Below are 15323 nucleotides of genomic sequence, written 5' to 3'. Positions count from 1 at the left end.
GTGTGTGTGTGTGTGTGTGTGTGTGTGTGTGTGTGTGTGTGTGTGTGTGTGTGTGTGTGTGTGTGTGAGAGAGAGCAAGAGAGTTATCTTCAAAGCCTCGCAATCACACAATGCAGATAAGCCTATATTTCTTTTATTGCTCCTACTCATGTGGTTTTGTCTAGATGTCTACACTCTTCGCGGTGCCAGTAATTGCATTTTCATTGGTGTCGTCGCAGCAGCGCCGTATATACACTTGTAAACAACATGAGTTTAACCTCCAGTGACGTCGAAGTTTGGGATCCCGTGAAGAATGATGCAGTGGAGGAACAAGGGTGAGGCATTGATCTTCATTGATCCACTCAGGAGACTGTTGAGAATCCACACGTATCTGAGAGACAAGAACACAGATGGACGTCAACAACCACTAAAATGATTCCCATTTCCCAGGGTTCAGGACAAAACATGACCTTGCGCTTCTCACTTGTAGGACTCCTAATAGCTGCTCAACAGCTGATCAGACCCCCTGAGCTCAACATGTTTGGCTGCTGATGCCAGCACTGACAATATGATACGTACCATAATATAACCTTTAATAGAAAAAAATGCTTCTTTCCCAGATGTGCGCTGTGAAAATTGTACCGCTTTCAACCACCATGCTTGTCATAGGTGAAAACATTCTAAATTATTTTCAAAAGTTTTCCCATATATGAACTTATATAAGCTCGCAATGCATCACATCGTGACACATTGTGTGCTTGTAGATTGGCTATTTTGGCCGCATGACAGCATTGCGTGACAAAGTATAAAATAGGGCTTAAACTCAAAAATGGACATGTGAGGGTCCCGAGTGTTAATTTAACTCTTGAGCTTAACTAAGTACTTTCTAGAGTTAAATTAACAGCGTGTTGGGATGCATTGGCTCCCAAATTACTGCAGTCACAAGAAATGTGAAGCAACAGCTTGACCCTCTGGCCCACAGTCATTGTACATAAAGAGCCCTCACTCAGTGTGAGTCATAGTGATTCACAGTGATGCAAGGGGATAGGATTACCATGGGATCCCATTTATTATCAACAATGGCTGGTCTACTAGAGGCCTTTTCAGTGGAAAAATAGGCAAACGACTCCAATACACGCAATGACTGTGGTATTGGTTCAGGTGGAGTATGGGATGAATATGGGGGGCCAGGAAACTAAGGTATTGAGGACAGATTAGCAGAACTCCTGTCATTCGACACGTAGATAATCGTAGCGTGGGACTTTATTTTGCGGTGCCGTGGTACTTTTCCCCCCGTGGCGCTAACGTAAAAAGGGCGTGCTCGTGTTTAGGGTCTTACCGTTTCTGAGACGGCGTCATCAGGGCCGACACCTTGTCATCGTAGTACTTCCTCATGGCGAAGCGATCCAACGCCTGATCAGCACTTTGAGAGATCCAGGGAGAAACACATTAAGCACTCGTGGCAATTATGACTCAACGGGGAGATTACGAGGCGCTCGGCTCCTCTGTAATTGAACGGCGTTACCCCTAACATATATTAGGGCAAACTCAGACACATGCGGAACGCGCACACGCGCACACACGTGTGCCGAGAGGGAAGCAACGGGAGGGAAAGTAAGCGGAGAGAGACACGGGATTCCAGCAGAGAGGAAGACAATGCCAACCTTAAGTAAACACAGAGGGGGGAGAGGAGGACGGAGTGTGTACACAGCGCTGCTATTCCGACAATACTAAAACCAACAGCCGCTGCAGCCTTTTCAGCAGAGGTCTCCCTCTCTCTTCTCTCTTCCATTCTCTCTCTTTATCATCCATTCCAGTGTAAATCAGTCTCTTTGTTTCGTCTATCTCTTCCTCTACCTCTTTATCTACTCTATCTTTTTGTCTCGCCTTACCTGCCGCGACCCTGTAACCCTGTGTTTAACCTCCCTCGGCCGGACACAAAACACAGGGGAAGGGGGTGAAATGGGTAGCCTTGGCCGATGTGTATTCCTATCACATGTGTGATGCGTGTTCCCAATCATATTGGGCCTACAGTATGTGTGCAGGTAGGATCTACACCAGTGGTTCTCAAACTTTTTCATGTCAAGGACCCCCAAAATGATATGTATTTGGCCGTGGACCCCCATCTCAAAATATGTTGTTCCAGGGACCCCGAAAAGCAAAGATTTGAGTTACAAATGTTTGCTTTAAATATATATATATTCAAAGATTTGCATACATTTTCACGATTTTTCAAAAATAGCAGATCTACAAGCTCATAGGGCGGCACTCGGTGCCGCGCTATGAGCTTGTAGATCTGCTATTTTTGAATAGCCCAAAGTATAAAAGGGGTAAAGGGGTTGAAATGATTGTGACGCTTTATCAACACATTTTGCTGGGGACCCCTTGGTATCCCCTCAAGGACCCCTGGCGGTCCCCGACCCCACTTTGAGAACCAATGATCTACACCATATCTACACAGGCACATACGACTAAGGCAGAGAGAAAAACTACAAAATCCATACAATTCACATCTCTATGCACTGTACAGTCCACCAGCATTGCCTTTTGCTTGTGGACTGTACAGGAGGTCTTCATGAAGCTTTGTCTCTAAATGTTCACCACCATTCTTGACTTTAGAGATTAGGAAATTCACATCTTCTCTACTAACGAGAAGTTTTTTTTTAGGTACTTTCAAATTAAATAACAATTGTGCCCATAAGCTATTATTGTAACCAGTATTGGATCTAGGCTGATTCATGTAATTCTGTAAGGGATGATTCATGAGTTGAATTGTGTGGTTTTCCTTTGATTTTTGAATGGAATGGCTTTTCTTTGACTCACTTTCTGACTCACTGTGACCCTGAATTAAAAGTGACAAATGGTTCAGTAGTGGTTGAGTAATGAGATAGCTTGCGGTCGACACGATGTGTCCTCTCAAAAATGCTGCGGATCTCTGTTGATACGCTTGGGCGCAAACACTTGAGCAGGACAAACCGCTCATAAATCCTCATTAGATAGAAAGGGAAGCGAGCGAGTCATTCTGACAAGGCTGAGAGAACATGGGACATGGCGGCAATTACCTGGCAGATACGTCCGTGAAATGCACGAAGGATGAGATGACCACACCGATTCTGCCTTTGCCACCCTAATAATGAGACAGGAGAGGAGATGACTTTACTGCAGTACATTTTTTATTTTTATTTTGTACAAAAAGGGACTCTTAAAAATGTTTCAATAAGTATGCATGAGATGATATTCTCTTCAGTGGTCAAATTTAGAATACGGGTGAAACCTGCAGATGCTCACCCTGCAGTGTATGACCACCACATGTAGAGGGTCAGCGTTGAGCCAGCTCTCCATGGCCTTACAGATAGTGCAGATCTTATCCAGTGGGGGAGCGTGTAGGTCAGGCCAGCCAGTGTCCAGGGTCTACAAACACAGCATGTACTAGTCATGTACTATGCATTTAAAGACGAGTCCTATGTCCATCAAACAGGCACAGTCACCTGATATCCCATAGCGTTCGTTATCTAGAATTGGTCAGATACTATTGACCATATTCATCACAACAGTGTGGGAATTAGGTATGACGTAGGAGATTTGGATGAAATGTATTGATTTGTGGACTTTATCTTGTCATGATTGGTTTGTCCTGATTCACTCATCCAACTATTTGATCAGTTCATTTCAAACTTACCTTGGGGTTCATTCTGGTGAGATCATGTCTTTTCTCTGACAGATTGATAATCTAAAGAAGATATACAACACAGTTAAACATAAAGAAATGTTTTTCTGATGACTCCTGATTGATAACAAAAAAGCTACCACCGACTCTGAGACATTACGGTCAAGTACCAATGTGCTTACATCAATCATGAAGAATGAGGGGACAGGGTACAATTGTTTGATTAATACTTTGTCAACATTCTTTGAAAGCCTATCATTGTGGTCGTGAATACTGATTGCACTTTAACTACCTCAATCTGCTTTGTCCTAGAGTACATGTGGCTTTAAAGGTGATATCACGTGCAAAGCACGGACAGGCACTGACCAGGTAGTTGTCTGCATGTTTGGACTTGAGCATTCGTGTGACATCTTTCAGGTTGTGCAGGTAGATCTCCTCGGAGCACGCACGGGGGAAGGACACAGCAATGATACGTTCAGTGATGTACGTCAGGTCAAGTTCATATCCTTCCTCCATCCTTGAAATTCAGTCTTTCTGCTGAAACACACAGGAGTAAAACATGTAAATAGCCCCTTCAATTTCCTCACCCCTAGTATATGCAATGCAAGAAGTGACTTCATAGTCATGTCATGTCATTCATGTCAATATTTGACAGTCCAAGTCCCCGGCTTCAGTCGCTGTGTGACAAGTTCATGGATTCGTGGAGATCTTGAGTGTGAAATCAATGCCACATTGTGAGAGATAAAGATTATTTTGTTTACACAGCAACAGTCCATCTGCACAACACATCCCCCGGTGCTCTGAATGTCTCCGAACTACTGTAATGCCAACAACAACACAACATCAAAACGTCTGTTTTTCTATTTGACTTGAAATAACATTTCTTACTCCTGAACAGTACCAAACACTCAGAACAAGTCAGTAGTCACACACAGTGGTACTGTCAGACTGACAATGTAAAAGGGGACGGGGTGTGTAAAAAAAAAAGAAAGAAAAAAGAAAAACTTTCAAAGAATTCCAGTTGAAACCAGTTATGCGTGGCTGTGTTGTAAATCCCTGAGAGACGTGTCAGAGGTGTGTCCATGTGACCTCATGGCCATGAACTTCCTGCGTTGTTTGGACTGTTCCGTTGTGCAGTCATGTGTGATGTGGCCTCCGCTGCCTTGTCTGTCAGCTGGAGCAGTGGTTCTCAACCTTTTCAGGCCGCGACCCCCCAAAATAATCATATGTAAACTGGGGACCCCCCCAAAATAATCATATTTGAACTGACTGTGAGCTCACTGTGAGCTTGTAGATCAGCTATTTCTAAATGTTTGCCTATTTCTTATATTATTTGACCGATGTTTGACCAGTTTTTATAGTATAGTTTGTTGATTACTTTTGATGCAGTAATGGTCTTTTTTTTCGTTTCATAAATCTTTTTTTAAGTAGGCCTATTAACATTTTAAATGATCACTTTACTGTCATCTGGGGACCCCCCCTAAAGAAATCATGTGGGGACTCCCCTGGGGGTCCCGAGACTCCCGACCCACAGGCTGAGCACCACTGAGCTGGAGAGAACGTGGGAAGAGCCCTGACAACCTGCTGTTAACTTGTAACCAAATGGACCGTGTCCATTTGGTTACATTTTGTACACGCTCAGAGATGACATCTGTACAGTTACAAATGGATGAATGAAACACTGAGGATTTTCACTGTGTAGAAGTTAGTGAATAAGGATCGGCATAACTTTTATGGTTCAACTTTTGGTGGCTTGTTTGATGGAATAGGATCAAATCAAAACCTTGTGCCTGGTGGCTCAGCCAGTCAGTGCACAGACAGACCATATGCTCCTTGTGAGGCCCCGGGGCTGAGTCTGACCCCCGCCATGTGTCATATAATGTCAACTCTCTGGACTCCTGTCTCTCTGCACCAGTGGTTCTCAAACTTTTTAATGTCAAGGACCCCCAAAATGATAAGTTCCAGGGACCCCCCCAGAAGCAAAGTAAAGTAGTAAAAACGTTCGCTTTAAAATAATATATACATTCAAAGATTTGCACAAATTTTTAAGATTTTTCAAAAATAGCATGAGCTTGTATCTGCTATTTTTGAATAGCTCAAGTATAAAATAATAGTTAAAGTGGTTAAAATGATTGTGACGCTATGTTAACTACTTTTGCTGGGGACCCCCTGGTACCCCCCCCCCCCCCCCCCCCAAGGACCCTTTGGGGTCCCCACTTTGAGAACCAATACTCTAGTCTACACTGTTCACCTACCTGTAATAAAACATAAAAATGCCACACACACACACAAAATCTATCTTAAATCCAAAAGTTCTATTCATGTGCACAAGCATGAACAGAACACATGTGCGCCCAAGCACACACACACACACACACACACACACACACACACACACACACACACACACACACACACACACACACACACACACACACACACACACACACACACACACACACACACACACACACACACACACACACACACACACACACACACACACACACACACACACACACACACACACACACACACATCCCCAAATTCCACAAAAAAAAGTAACTTCCGTCCTTCTTCGGTCACGTGGATTGTTTGTTGTGATTAACTGTTAGGAAGGGTGGCCGGTCTAGGGTGGAGAATGTGAGTGAACGTTAATTAAAGTCTGAATTGACTGCAGGCTAGTACAGCCTGACACTTTGAAGGACTCCAGAGAGAGAGAGAGCCGTAAACCTGGGGCCGTGTAGTGTACCCAGGGCTTAAACCAGTCCTCAGAGAGGAATGAAAGAGCCTATGTGTGAGGAGGTCATCACTAGGGGAAACGGGCTGAATGTGTGTGTGTGTGTGTGTGTGTGTGTGTGTGTGTGTGTGTGTGTGTGTGTGTGTGTGTGTGTGTGTGTGTGTGTGTGTGTGTGTGTGTGTGTGTGTGTAGGGGCTGCTGGGTCATCGGTAGCCTGTTGAAACGGATAGTGGTGTTAGTATATTTCCCCGGAGAGTTTAGAGTAAAACAAAAACTGTCGACTAATGGGAAATGAATGAACAGGCCAGCCAACACTTGAGGTCTGTGTGTGTTTCTATGGGGGCGGAGGTGTGGGACGGAATCTGGATGTTTTGGAAGCACTGCAACCAGAGAGAAGCGTGCACAGTCATTATCATTCAACCTCAGTGACCCAAAGTCATAAGGTAATGTTAATGAAAGCGACTCGAATATTTATCTTTCTGCTATTGGCAAAATATTAACAGTGAAACCTACACGTGAGCTGCCTTCAATTCAAACAAATGTCTATCAGAGGAGATGGGAATATTTAAATATTTTAAATGTTCAGTTCTTTATGTAAATGTTTGATATATTGCTGTGAGTTTTTGTACTGCTGATACCCTGAACAGGGCTCCCTCGTAAAATAATCTTGTATCTCAATGGGGTTTCACCTCTATGAATAAAGGTGAAATTAAAAATTAAAAATAAAATACTGGTTATTGAAAATATATGCCTTTTTTCCCTAATGACATTTCTATAAACAATTCAGATGTACTGAGCTTAAATGTATATCCTTTCCCAGCGAGACCTCTTCTTTCTGTGTCTCATCACTCAAGCAAACAAGGACGACTTGCCCCAGCTTGCACTGCAGATAATTGGTGTTTAATTTGCGCTGAGTGCTTTTGTTCCTGGTTCGAGGCACGGCGTTAGTCCACAAAGACCGCAACGCAAGGCAGTGCCAAGGATCTCAAAGCAAAAGCCCACCCATGGCACTGTGAGAGAGAGAGCATGGCTGGCAGAGGGAGAGAGGGTAGGCAGCGAGATTCCAGAAAGTGGGTTGCCAGATCTACTGCGAACAAGCTGCGACAGGTTTACTGGGTCAGGATGCTGGGGGATTAGGGTGTGTCTGGCTCCCCCCATCTCAGACACGTACCCTGCAGGTAAGAAGAGCTCGGCTAGGCTGCGTGGGTGCCGTTAAGGGTGATTTACACTTTGTTGTGCGCGCCAGTGTAGCGCTTGTAGATCGGGGCTATGTTTTCGTTGCGTGACACAGCGTGCAAACAGGTATAAATCAGGCATTAGCCAGGTAAACATGCATGACCATCAGTAAGTCACGGATTCGGGATGCTTCCCAGCACGGCTTTCAGTCCACAGCACTGATAATAAATCCAACTTCAAGTACATTTCCTTCGCGTGACAGCAAGGATAGAATGCCATGTTTACAGCATGGTCCACAAGATGAAAGAAAAGAGAATGATATTAGGAAAACATTACATTCTGTAGCAACGAGAAGCAACGACAAGACACTGAAACACTGTTAGTCAGTGTTGAATTCGTCGACTAAAACTATAATGAAAAATGTTCGTCAACTACCTTTTTTCACTGACGAAAACGAAATAAAAAGTGATGACTAAAACTAAGACTAAATATATTGACAATTTCGTCAACAAATAAAAACTAGAGTAAAATGTTAGGGAGGGACTTGTGGAGAAGAGATCCAGTAGAACTAAAAGATAAGTCATTTTATGTTTGGTTGTGCTCGGGTGTTGCGCTCTGAAAATAGCAGATCTACAAGCTCACAACGCGTCGCAGTGCGACGCGTTGTGAGCTTGTAGATCTGCTATTTTCAGCATGCAACCAATTGTAAAATCAGCCATTACAGACGCCATCAAGGCACCGCCAAAATACATTTTAGTCGACTATAATCTTATGATATTTAGCCGACTAAAACTAGACTAACAGTAAAGCATTTCAGATGACTAAAATATGACTAAAGCTAAATGGAATTTGATTCAAAAGACTATGACTAAAACTGAATCAAAATGTGCTGTCAAAATCAACACTGCTGTTAGTACGCCTCCAAGAACTGACGACGGCTCAATCATGTGACCATGGGGATGACTTCATTTGGTTGTTTTCATTCTGGAGCTGTGGTGACAACAGTTGGCAAAAACCATGCATACTTGCCCTTCACAAATAATAAAAGTCATCTGAACCGATGGTCGAGCCCCAGCAACCGAATCCGTTTACGTAAAAGTTTGTTTGTGTGTCATTAGACCGGTTGCTACATGTCTTCTGGTTGACTGGCTACATTTTCCATTACACAGTACGGTGTGGTTATAATCATGCAGACTGTTTTTGTGTATGTGTACTCTTTTTTTTTCAAAGACGGTACATGAGAGAAAACACAGTATTGGGTTGGGAAAGGGAGAGGGCTTTAGTCATGTGAGGAAAAGAAAAAAAGAAAAAGGCAATGAAAAAGCTTAGGGTGAGGGAAGCACTTAATCTTTTAAAGACAGTGTTTAAAACCATGAGGCGCGGATACAATTCTATATGCTGCAGTGTTCACGACAGTACAGCCCGTGTATATTAATAATGTACTGTACTGGTATGTATTCAGAAGGGATCCCCTATATCTCTGAATCAATACCTGCCATCACGCGCTGCACAAGAGCCCAATTCCAAAATTGGAATATTGTACAAAATAGGAACAGTTCCAATAATGAGAAAACATGTTCAGTAGATTTTGATCAACGAAATCAAAGTGTAGACTTCCTTTACATCAATGCAGTGTGACTAGAAGTTAGTTTATGTCACAATGTGTCTAAGTGAAAGTTTTCAAAACTTGACATAGAGAAACTAGAGCATATCCAGAGAAACTAGAGCATATCCACTATAAGGGTGCACATATGAAAGCAATCAACGATTCCTTTGCCCTATCCCCGGACTCAAAAAACAAACTGAATTGCTCCTCTCGGCTCTTTCACATTCATGATTGACAGCCTATGGCAGACGCAACCATTTCAGGGCTAGTTGGATATTTTTCATGGTTTCATTAAAACCAAAATGATGTGTCTGTGGTGAAAAAGAGAGCACACCGAAAGAAGTAGAGTAAGTACCCGCACCCCAGCAAATGCTGCCAAAACCCTTGTCACAACTAAAACACAAACTGCATATGTTCTGTAATTGAACGTACCAAATCTGTATTTCTAGAAAGCAATAATTGACTTACTGCCAGGGGGTTGATATGACTGCTCCAGCCCAGTGGTGGAAAAGTACTCAAATGTTTTACTTAAGTAAAAGCATCAATACTGCAATGTAGAAGTACTCTGTTACAAGTCAAAGTCCGGAATTCAAAACTTACTTGAGTAAAAGTACAAAACTATTGGTATCAAAATGTACTTAAAGTACCAAAAGTAAAAGTACTAAAATGTTTGAAGATCTACAAGCTCACAAAGCGTTGCATCGCGACGCGTTGTGAGCTTGTAGATCGACTATTTTCAAATAGCCTAGGTTTAAAATAGGGCTAAAGTGGTTAATGTATGTTTTATAATGTAATAATTTATATCTGCAAAGTAACTAGTAACTAAAGTTTTCAAATAATTGTAGTGGAGTAAAAGTACAATATTTGCCTCTGAGATGTAGTGGAGTAGAAGTAAAAGTACTGAAAACTGGAAATACTCCAGTAAAGTCAAAGTACCTCAAAATTGCCACTTAAGTACAGTACTTGAGTACATGTACTTAGTTACTTTACACCACTGACTCCAGCCCAGCATGAGAGAGTTGGCTCTGCTCTGAAGCGAGTCAAGAAGCAGCCATTCGTAGTCCACCGTCTCCCTGGGAGTCACTGTGCTCGGTGCAGCCACAGGGAGAGATTAATGATCTCCTAAGCTGTTTGTCTTCAACCTTGAGTAACACCTAAACTGCCATAAATGCTTCAGGAAGTCTGGCTGCCTTTGGGAAGACTGGTGGGATGGAATGTTTTGTTGAAGAAAACCCCATGCATTTTAGGATTTTGTTTCTTCTGCACAGCACATGAAATGTCATAATCATTCATTCAGATGTTCACACATCCAGTAGATGAAATAAACATAACAAGGGCCCTTTTTTTCTCTTTCAAATAGATTGAAGCCCTTCCTATCATATGTAAACTGTAACCTTCTGGCTCCATCTTTACAATTTCAGAGTTAGGAGTCTGGATTTGACTGTAAAGGCTCCAGTCTGCATGTAGCATTCAGATCTGATTGCCATGTAATAACTTTAATTCCATCAATCTCATGGTCAAAAAGACAAACAACTGTTGTGTGCCCTCGCACTTGGCATGGATTTAAAACAGTTCCCTGTGTGCTGTCTCTGGGATAACATCTCTACACAGTGACATAACAGGCTGGCTCAAGGGCAGCAGGGAGACGACGAGGCCACAGTTTGTTCTGTCTGTTTCCTGTCAGGGGCTCTCTGTGCGTTTACGCTGTGGTTTTGACGCCCATTCAACACCAGGGGACCGAAATAAACAAAACCGTGGAATCTATTGAGAAGGGAAAAAAAGCCACGGGACAGGGGGTGGTGGTGGGGGGCAGGGTATTTTTAGCTACGTTTATTTAGTAATCCTGGAACTCAAACGTATATTTGTCCCATTCGTTTTCATGACATATTTTGAAGGGAATAAAAACGAGAGAGAGAGCCCTGGCTTGGAGTCAATCTGCACACCCACTAGGCTCCTAAAGGACCTCCCTAATTACCGCTTTCGATCCCAAGGTCATAGAGGAATGCGTTCCAAAATGGATTATGCTCCCACTCTCTCTCTTTTGCTCATTCTCTCTATCCCTCTTTTTGTCTCTCCCTCGCTTCATAGCGTCTTTCTCTCTCTTTCTTTACTTGTTTCCCTTTCTTTCCCTCTGCATTTCATGCCCACTTTCTCTCTCTCTCTCTCTTTCTCTCTCTCCTTCTCTCATTCTCCCTCCCTCTCCTGGTCTCCTTCACCCCATTTAATGGCTTACACATGTTGGCTGAGTGGCTGCAAGGCATTGCAGTGACAAAGTGAAATGGCCCAGTGTTCCGTCCCCATGCTGTTCCTGAGGGCTAGATCAGAGTGTTCTGCTTACAGTACACAACCCCAGCCCTCTGCCACAACCCACCTGTCCAGACCGCAGTATCAGGGTCCCCCATTCATCTGTCGCTCTGCCGCCTATTATCAAAGGAGAGATAGAGGTATAGAAAGGGAACAATTGACCCTTCAGGTTCCCCGAAGTTTCTTTGAGAACTGTTAGACACACATTTGTTTACCCTCCTCCAGAGGCAGATATCGTCCGTGCTCAAGATCAACCGTGACCTTAAAATAGAACAAGCGAGAAAAAGCTATAATTGCTACTTCAAAGTTTTTGTTTTTTTCTCTCTCCTATCTCAGTTAGGTCTGTAATTAAAGCTAATCTTAAAAGATTTTAGCAGGCGAAACGCTCATAACAACCCACATGGTTTATGTTGTTTGAAAGAAAAGGTGTGCGGGAGGAGGGCATAAATGCAGGTGTGCGTCCGATTCCAGACTGGAAGGGGGGGGGGGGGGGAAGGGGGGGTGGGGGGGCAAGGCTCAGGTAAGGAAAGGCTGTAGCTGCTGTGATGTCACGGGACGCTCATACATGTCATCAACAATGGCTGCCTGAGAGCCCAGAGGCCCCGAATACCGCGCAGCAGCTGTAGCTCAAGAAACACAGAGACTTGTTCTTAATCTTTTTCCATCGTTTTCTCCCCAACAACAAAGCTGCTCACACAGTCAACACGAGAGAAAAGAGGGCTTCTGTTTCTATTGGAGTTCTATGAAGTTGTTTTATGGAGCGATAGGCTGAGGCACAAGAACGACGCCATATGTTTCACATTATAAGGGTCTCCAAGTCCAAAGCAGCAAGGAGCCCCCCACATCATGGCAGAAAAACGGAGGCAATTATACTAAAAGAGTATTCCTCTGTGATAATGGTATAATGATTCGTCATGAACAACGCTGTCTTATTATAACTAAATAAACAAACCAAAAACAGCACAACACACAACCTCGTCACTGTGAATGACTCCCATCTCTGTCTCCAGAATCACACTAGGTCTTGTGTGCTATCGCGCACGCACACACACACACACACACACACACACACACACACACACACACACACACACACACACACACACACACACACACACACACACACACACACACACACACACACACACACACACACACACACACACACACACACACACACAGACGCCTGGCTTTAGTAGGACTCAGAGCCAAGGTAAATACAGAGGGCAATGCCCCTTTTGCAGTTTGAATAAATCATGGAACTGAGTGAGCAAAAGGCTATAAAGAGGCAAAACAACTTAAGAGAACTTTTCCAGACTGTGCAAAGTCCTAATCCTGCTTTGAAGTGCTGACCAGCGCCACTCTGAAACCTTCCCTGCAAGTGAATGATATACAGTATTAGCTGCAAACACCATGCCTTACCTTTCAAACTGAAAGCCCAGGACTTTGATTCTTCCCCTTGTCCCCCCTGATTTCCTTTGTCAATCAGTGCTGAAAGAGAGAGAGGGAGGTATAAAGTCCTTAGTCAAAGATCCGTGGGCCCGTCACACAGGCTTAGTGGGGGCTGAGAGCCTCATTCTTTCCTCTGCTGGAATGTGCTTGCAGGCTGATCAGAGGCACTTCTGGCGAGCTCACTTTTGTCCCAGCTGCCCCAGACTGTTCTCCCAGGCTGCTGCTGTGGCTGCTGCTGCTAAAATGGAAGCCCTAACTCTCTCTGTTCCTGAACTGCTGTTGCTGCTGCTCAACCCCCCCAACAAACTTCCTCCAGTCGAGGCTGGCTGCTGCTGGCTGCTTGCTGCCTAGCCGCTAGAGCCGCCACAAGTCCTGGCATGGGACAGTCCTCCCACTGAGAACCTCCCCTTGATCCCTCCCCTTCTCACTACCTTCCCTCAGTCTCTCTACCCCTCTCCTTCTTCCTCTCTCTTTAACACACACACACACACACACACACACACACACACACACACACACACACACACACACACACACACACACACACACACACACACACACACACACACACACACACACACACACACACACACACACACACACATTAATGTTATTTTGTTTTTACAGTATCTTGAACATTTCAGTCACATTTCAAAGAAGGCCAAAAAGGTGAAAGGAAAGAGGCAAACTTTTGAGAATCAACCTGTGTGATTTTGATTCTGTAAACTTGCTTAGTGCACATCACTGCATGAATAGGCTACTTGTTAAGAACAATTACGGACACACAGACACACACACACACACACACACACACACACACACACACACACACACACACACACACACACACACACACACACACACACACACACACACACACACCAGAATGAGCTCTTTGTTTTTTTGTTTTCAGTTCATGAGCTCTAGGCTAATCACAGGATCCATCAGCAGTCTACATTTTTACAGTGCAAATTAGAAGTCACAGCTCTTCACGCAGTTCTGTGCTTACTGCCTAGTCTAATGGTCATTTTATAGAAGTACAAACACAACCTAAAACACATTGTAAGATCTCTAGTCATTTGTCAGTGTCTTGTAGGCCAGTGGTTCTCAACCTGTGTGCCGGGGCCCACTGGTGGCCCCCGGGTGTATTGCAAATGGGTCCCCAAATAATTGGCAAAACAGTAAGATATGAATGATAATATGACATTAACATTTTTTTTTAAATGGTAAAAAAAAAGTCACAGTATTTTTTCTTTCAAATCTTGAAAGATGAGTTTTCATTGTTATACCGATGAAGAATGATTGATGACAGATTGATTGATCATTAAAATAAACATGCACTGAAAATGCACCATTCTTCTCCTTATGGACACAGCTAGACAAGAGTGGGCACTAGAAATGTGAAAATGGCTAATTTTCCAAATGTATAATGCTTAGTAAAATGGTCTGAAAAAATGTAAAGTAATAGCTTATGCATGATTTGAACATGCACATCATTATCTATATCTATTAGACCTGAAAGTTTACCCTTCAACGTATTGTTGCCATAAGGCTATCCACAGGTTTTGTAGCAATTTGTAACAATTCTTAGGTCTTAGCTCAAATATTAGGTCTTAGACTCTTAAATGTCAAATGTTCAAATCATGTAGGCTATACTTGACCTTATTTCAGATCATTTTCTAAAGCATACATTATTATTTATTTCTTTTTTTTGGGGGGGGGGGGGGGCTTTTTGGCTTTTATTTTTGTCTAGATTACAGTAGAGACAGACAGGAAACAGGGAGAGATGGGGAGAGACATGCAGCAAAGATCGTCGGGAACGGGACTCCAACCCGCGATGCGCTGTCAGGCTACATTGGAGCCTAGGTGCCCGGACCGCAACGCCAGCAGTCCGGGCCATTTCCATACCTTTTGAAAGAAAATCTAGATATGCAAATGTATATGATAGTCTCGATCCAAGGCTATGATGCCCAGACTTCTCAGGTGCCCACTGCCCACTCTTCCGATTATCTTTTCAGTGCCATTGCGTTACATTTTACTACGTGGTTCTCAACCTTTTCAGGCCGCGACCCCCCAAAATAATCATATTTGAACTGGGGACCCCCCACCCAAATAGCCGATCTACAAGCTCAGCTACTTTTAAAAAATCACACCCAGTGTGAAGTGGGCGGTGTGGTCACAGTGGTCATCACAGTGATGGAAGTGATTCACTTAAAAAAAAAACATAAATGTGTTTTTTTTAAGTGCATAGTCCTATTTATAGGGCTATGCACATGTGTCATGTGTTTCTAGCCAATCACAGTCCTGAATAGAGTCATGGTGGCCAATCACGGTGCAGGGTTAGGGGGGTACAATGGTGGCCAATCACAGCGCAGGGTTGGGGGGGTGCAATTGGGTCG

The 15323-nt window shown here is 43.5% G+C and overlaps 1 protein-coding gene across 3 annotated transcripts in view; it reads right to left on the bottom strand.

The window, feature by feature from the left end:
- tns3 (tensin 3) overlaps nucleotides 1-13252 on the bottom strand; it is a 47015-nt gene extending 33763 nt beyond the window's left edge. The window contains exons 1-7 of one of the 3 annotated variants that reach the window (XM_084058702.1): nucleotides 12895-13252; nucleotides 4013-4183; nucleotides 3659-3709; nucleotides 3268-3390; nucleotides 3042-3106; nucleotides 1319-1402; nucleotides 258-370 (exon numbers count right to left, since the gene is read on the bottom strand). In XM_084058702.1, the coding sequence (XP_083914828.1) occupies nucleotides 258-370; nucleotides 1319-1402; nucleotides 3042-3106; nucleotides 3268-3390; nucleotides 3659-3709; nucleotides 4013-4162 (586 nt within the window). In that variant the 5' untranslated portion in view covers nucleotides 4163-4183; nucleotides 12895-13252. The remainder of the gene's footprint in view (nucleotides 1-257; nucleotides 371-1318; nucleotides 1403-3041; nucleotides 3107-3267; nucleotides 3391-3658; nucleotides 3710-4012; nucleotides 4184-12894) is intronic. The other 2 variants (XM_084058703.1, XM_084058704.1) reach the window with 2 other exon arrangements.
- Between the last annotated feature and the right edge of the window lie 2071 nt (nucleotides 13253-15323).

The sequence above is a fragment of the Gymnoscopelus microlampas genome (genome assembly GCF_963454915.1).
Source record: "Gymnoscopelus microlampas genome assembly, chromosome: 5".
NCBI lineage: Eukaryota > Metazoa > Chordata > Actinopteri > Myctophiformes > Myctophidae > Gymnoscopelus > Gymnoscopelus microlampas.
This window is presented reverse-complemented; position numbering and strand designations above follow the sequence as displayed.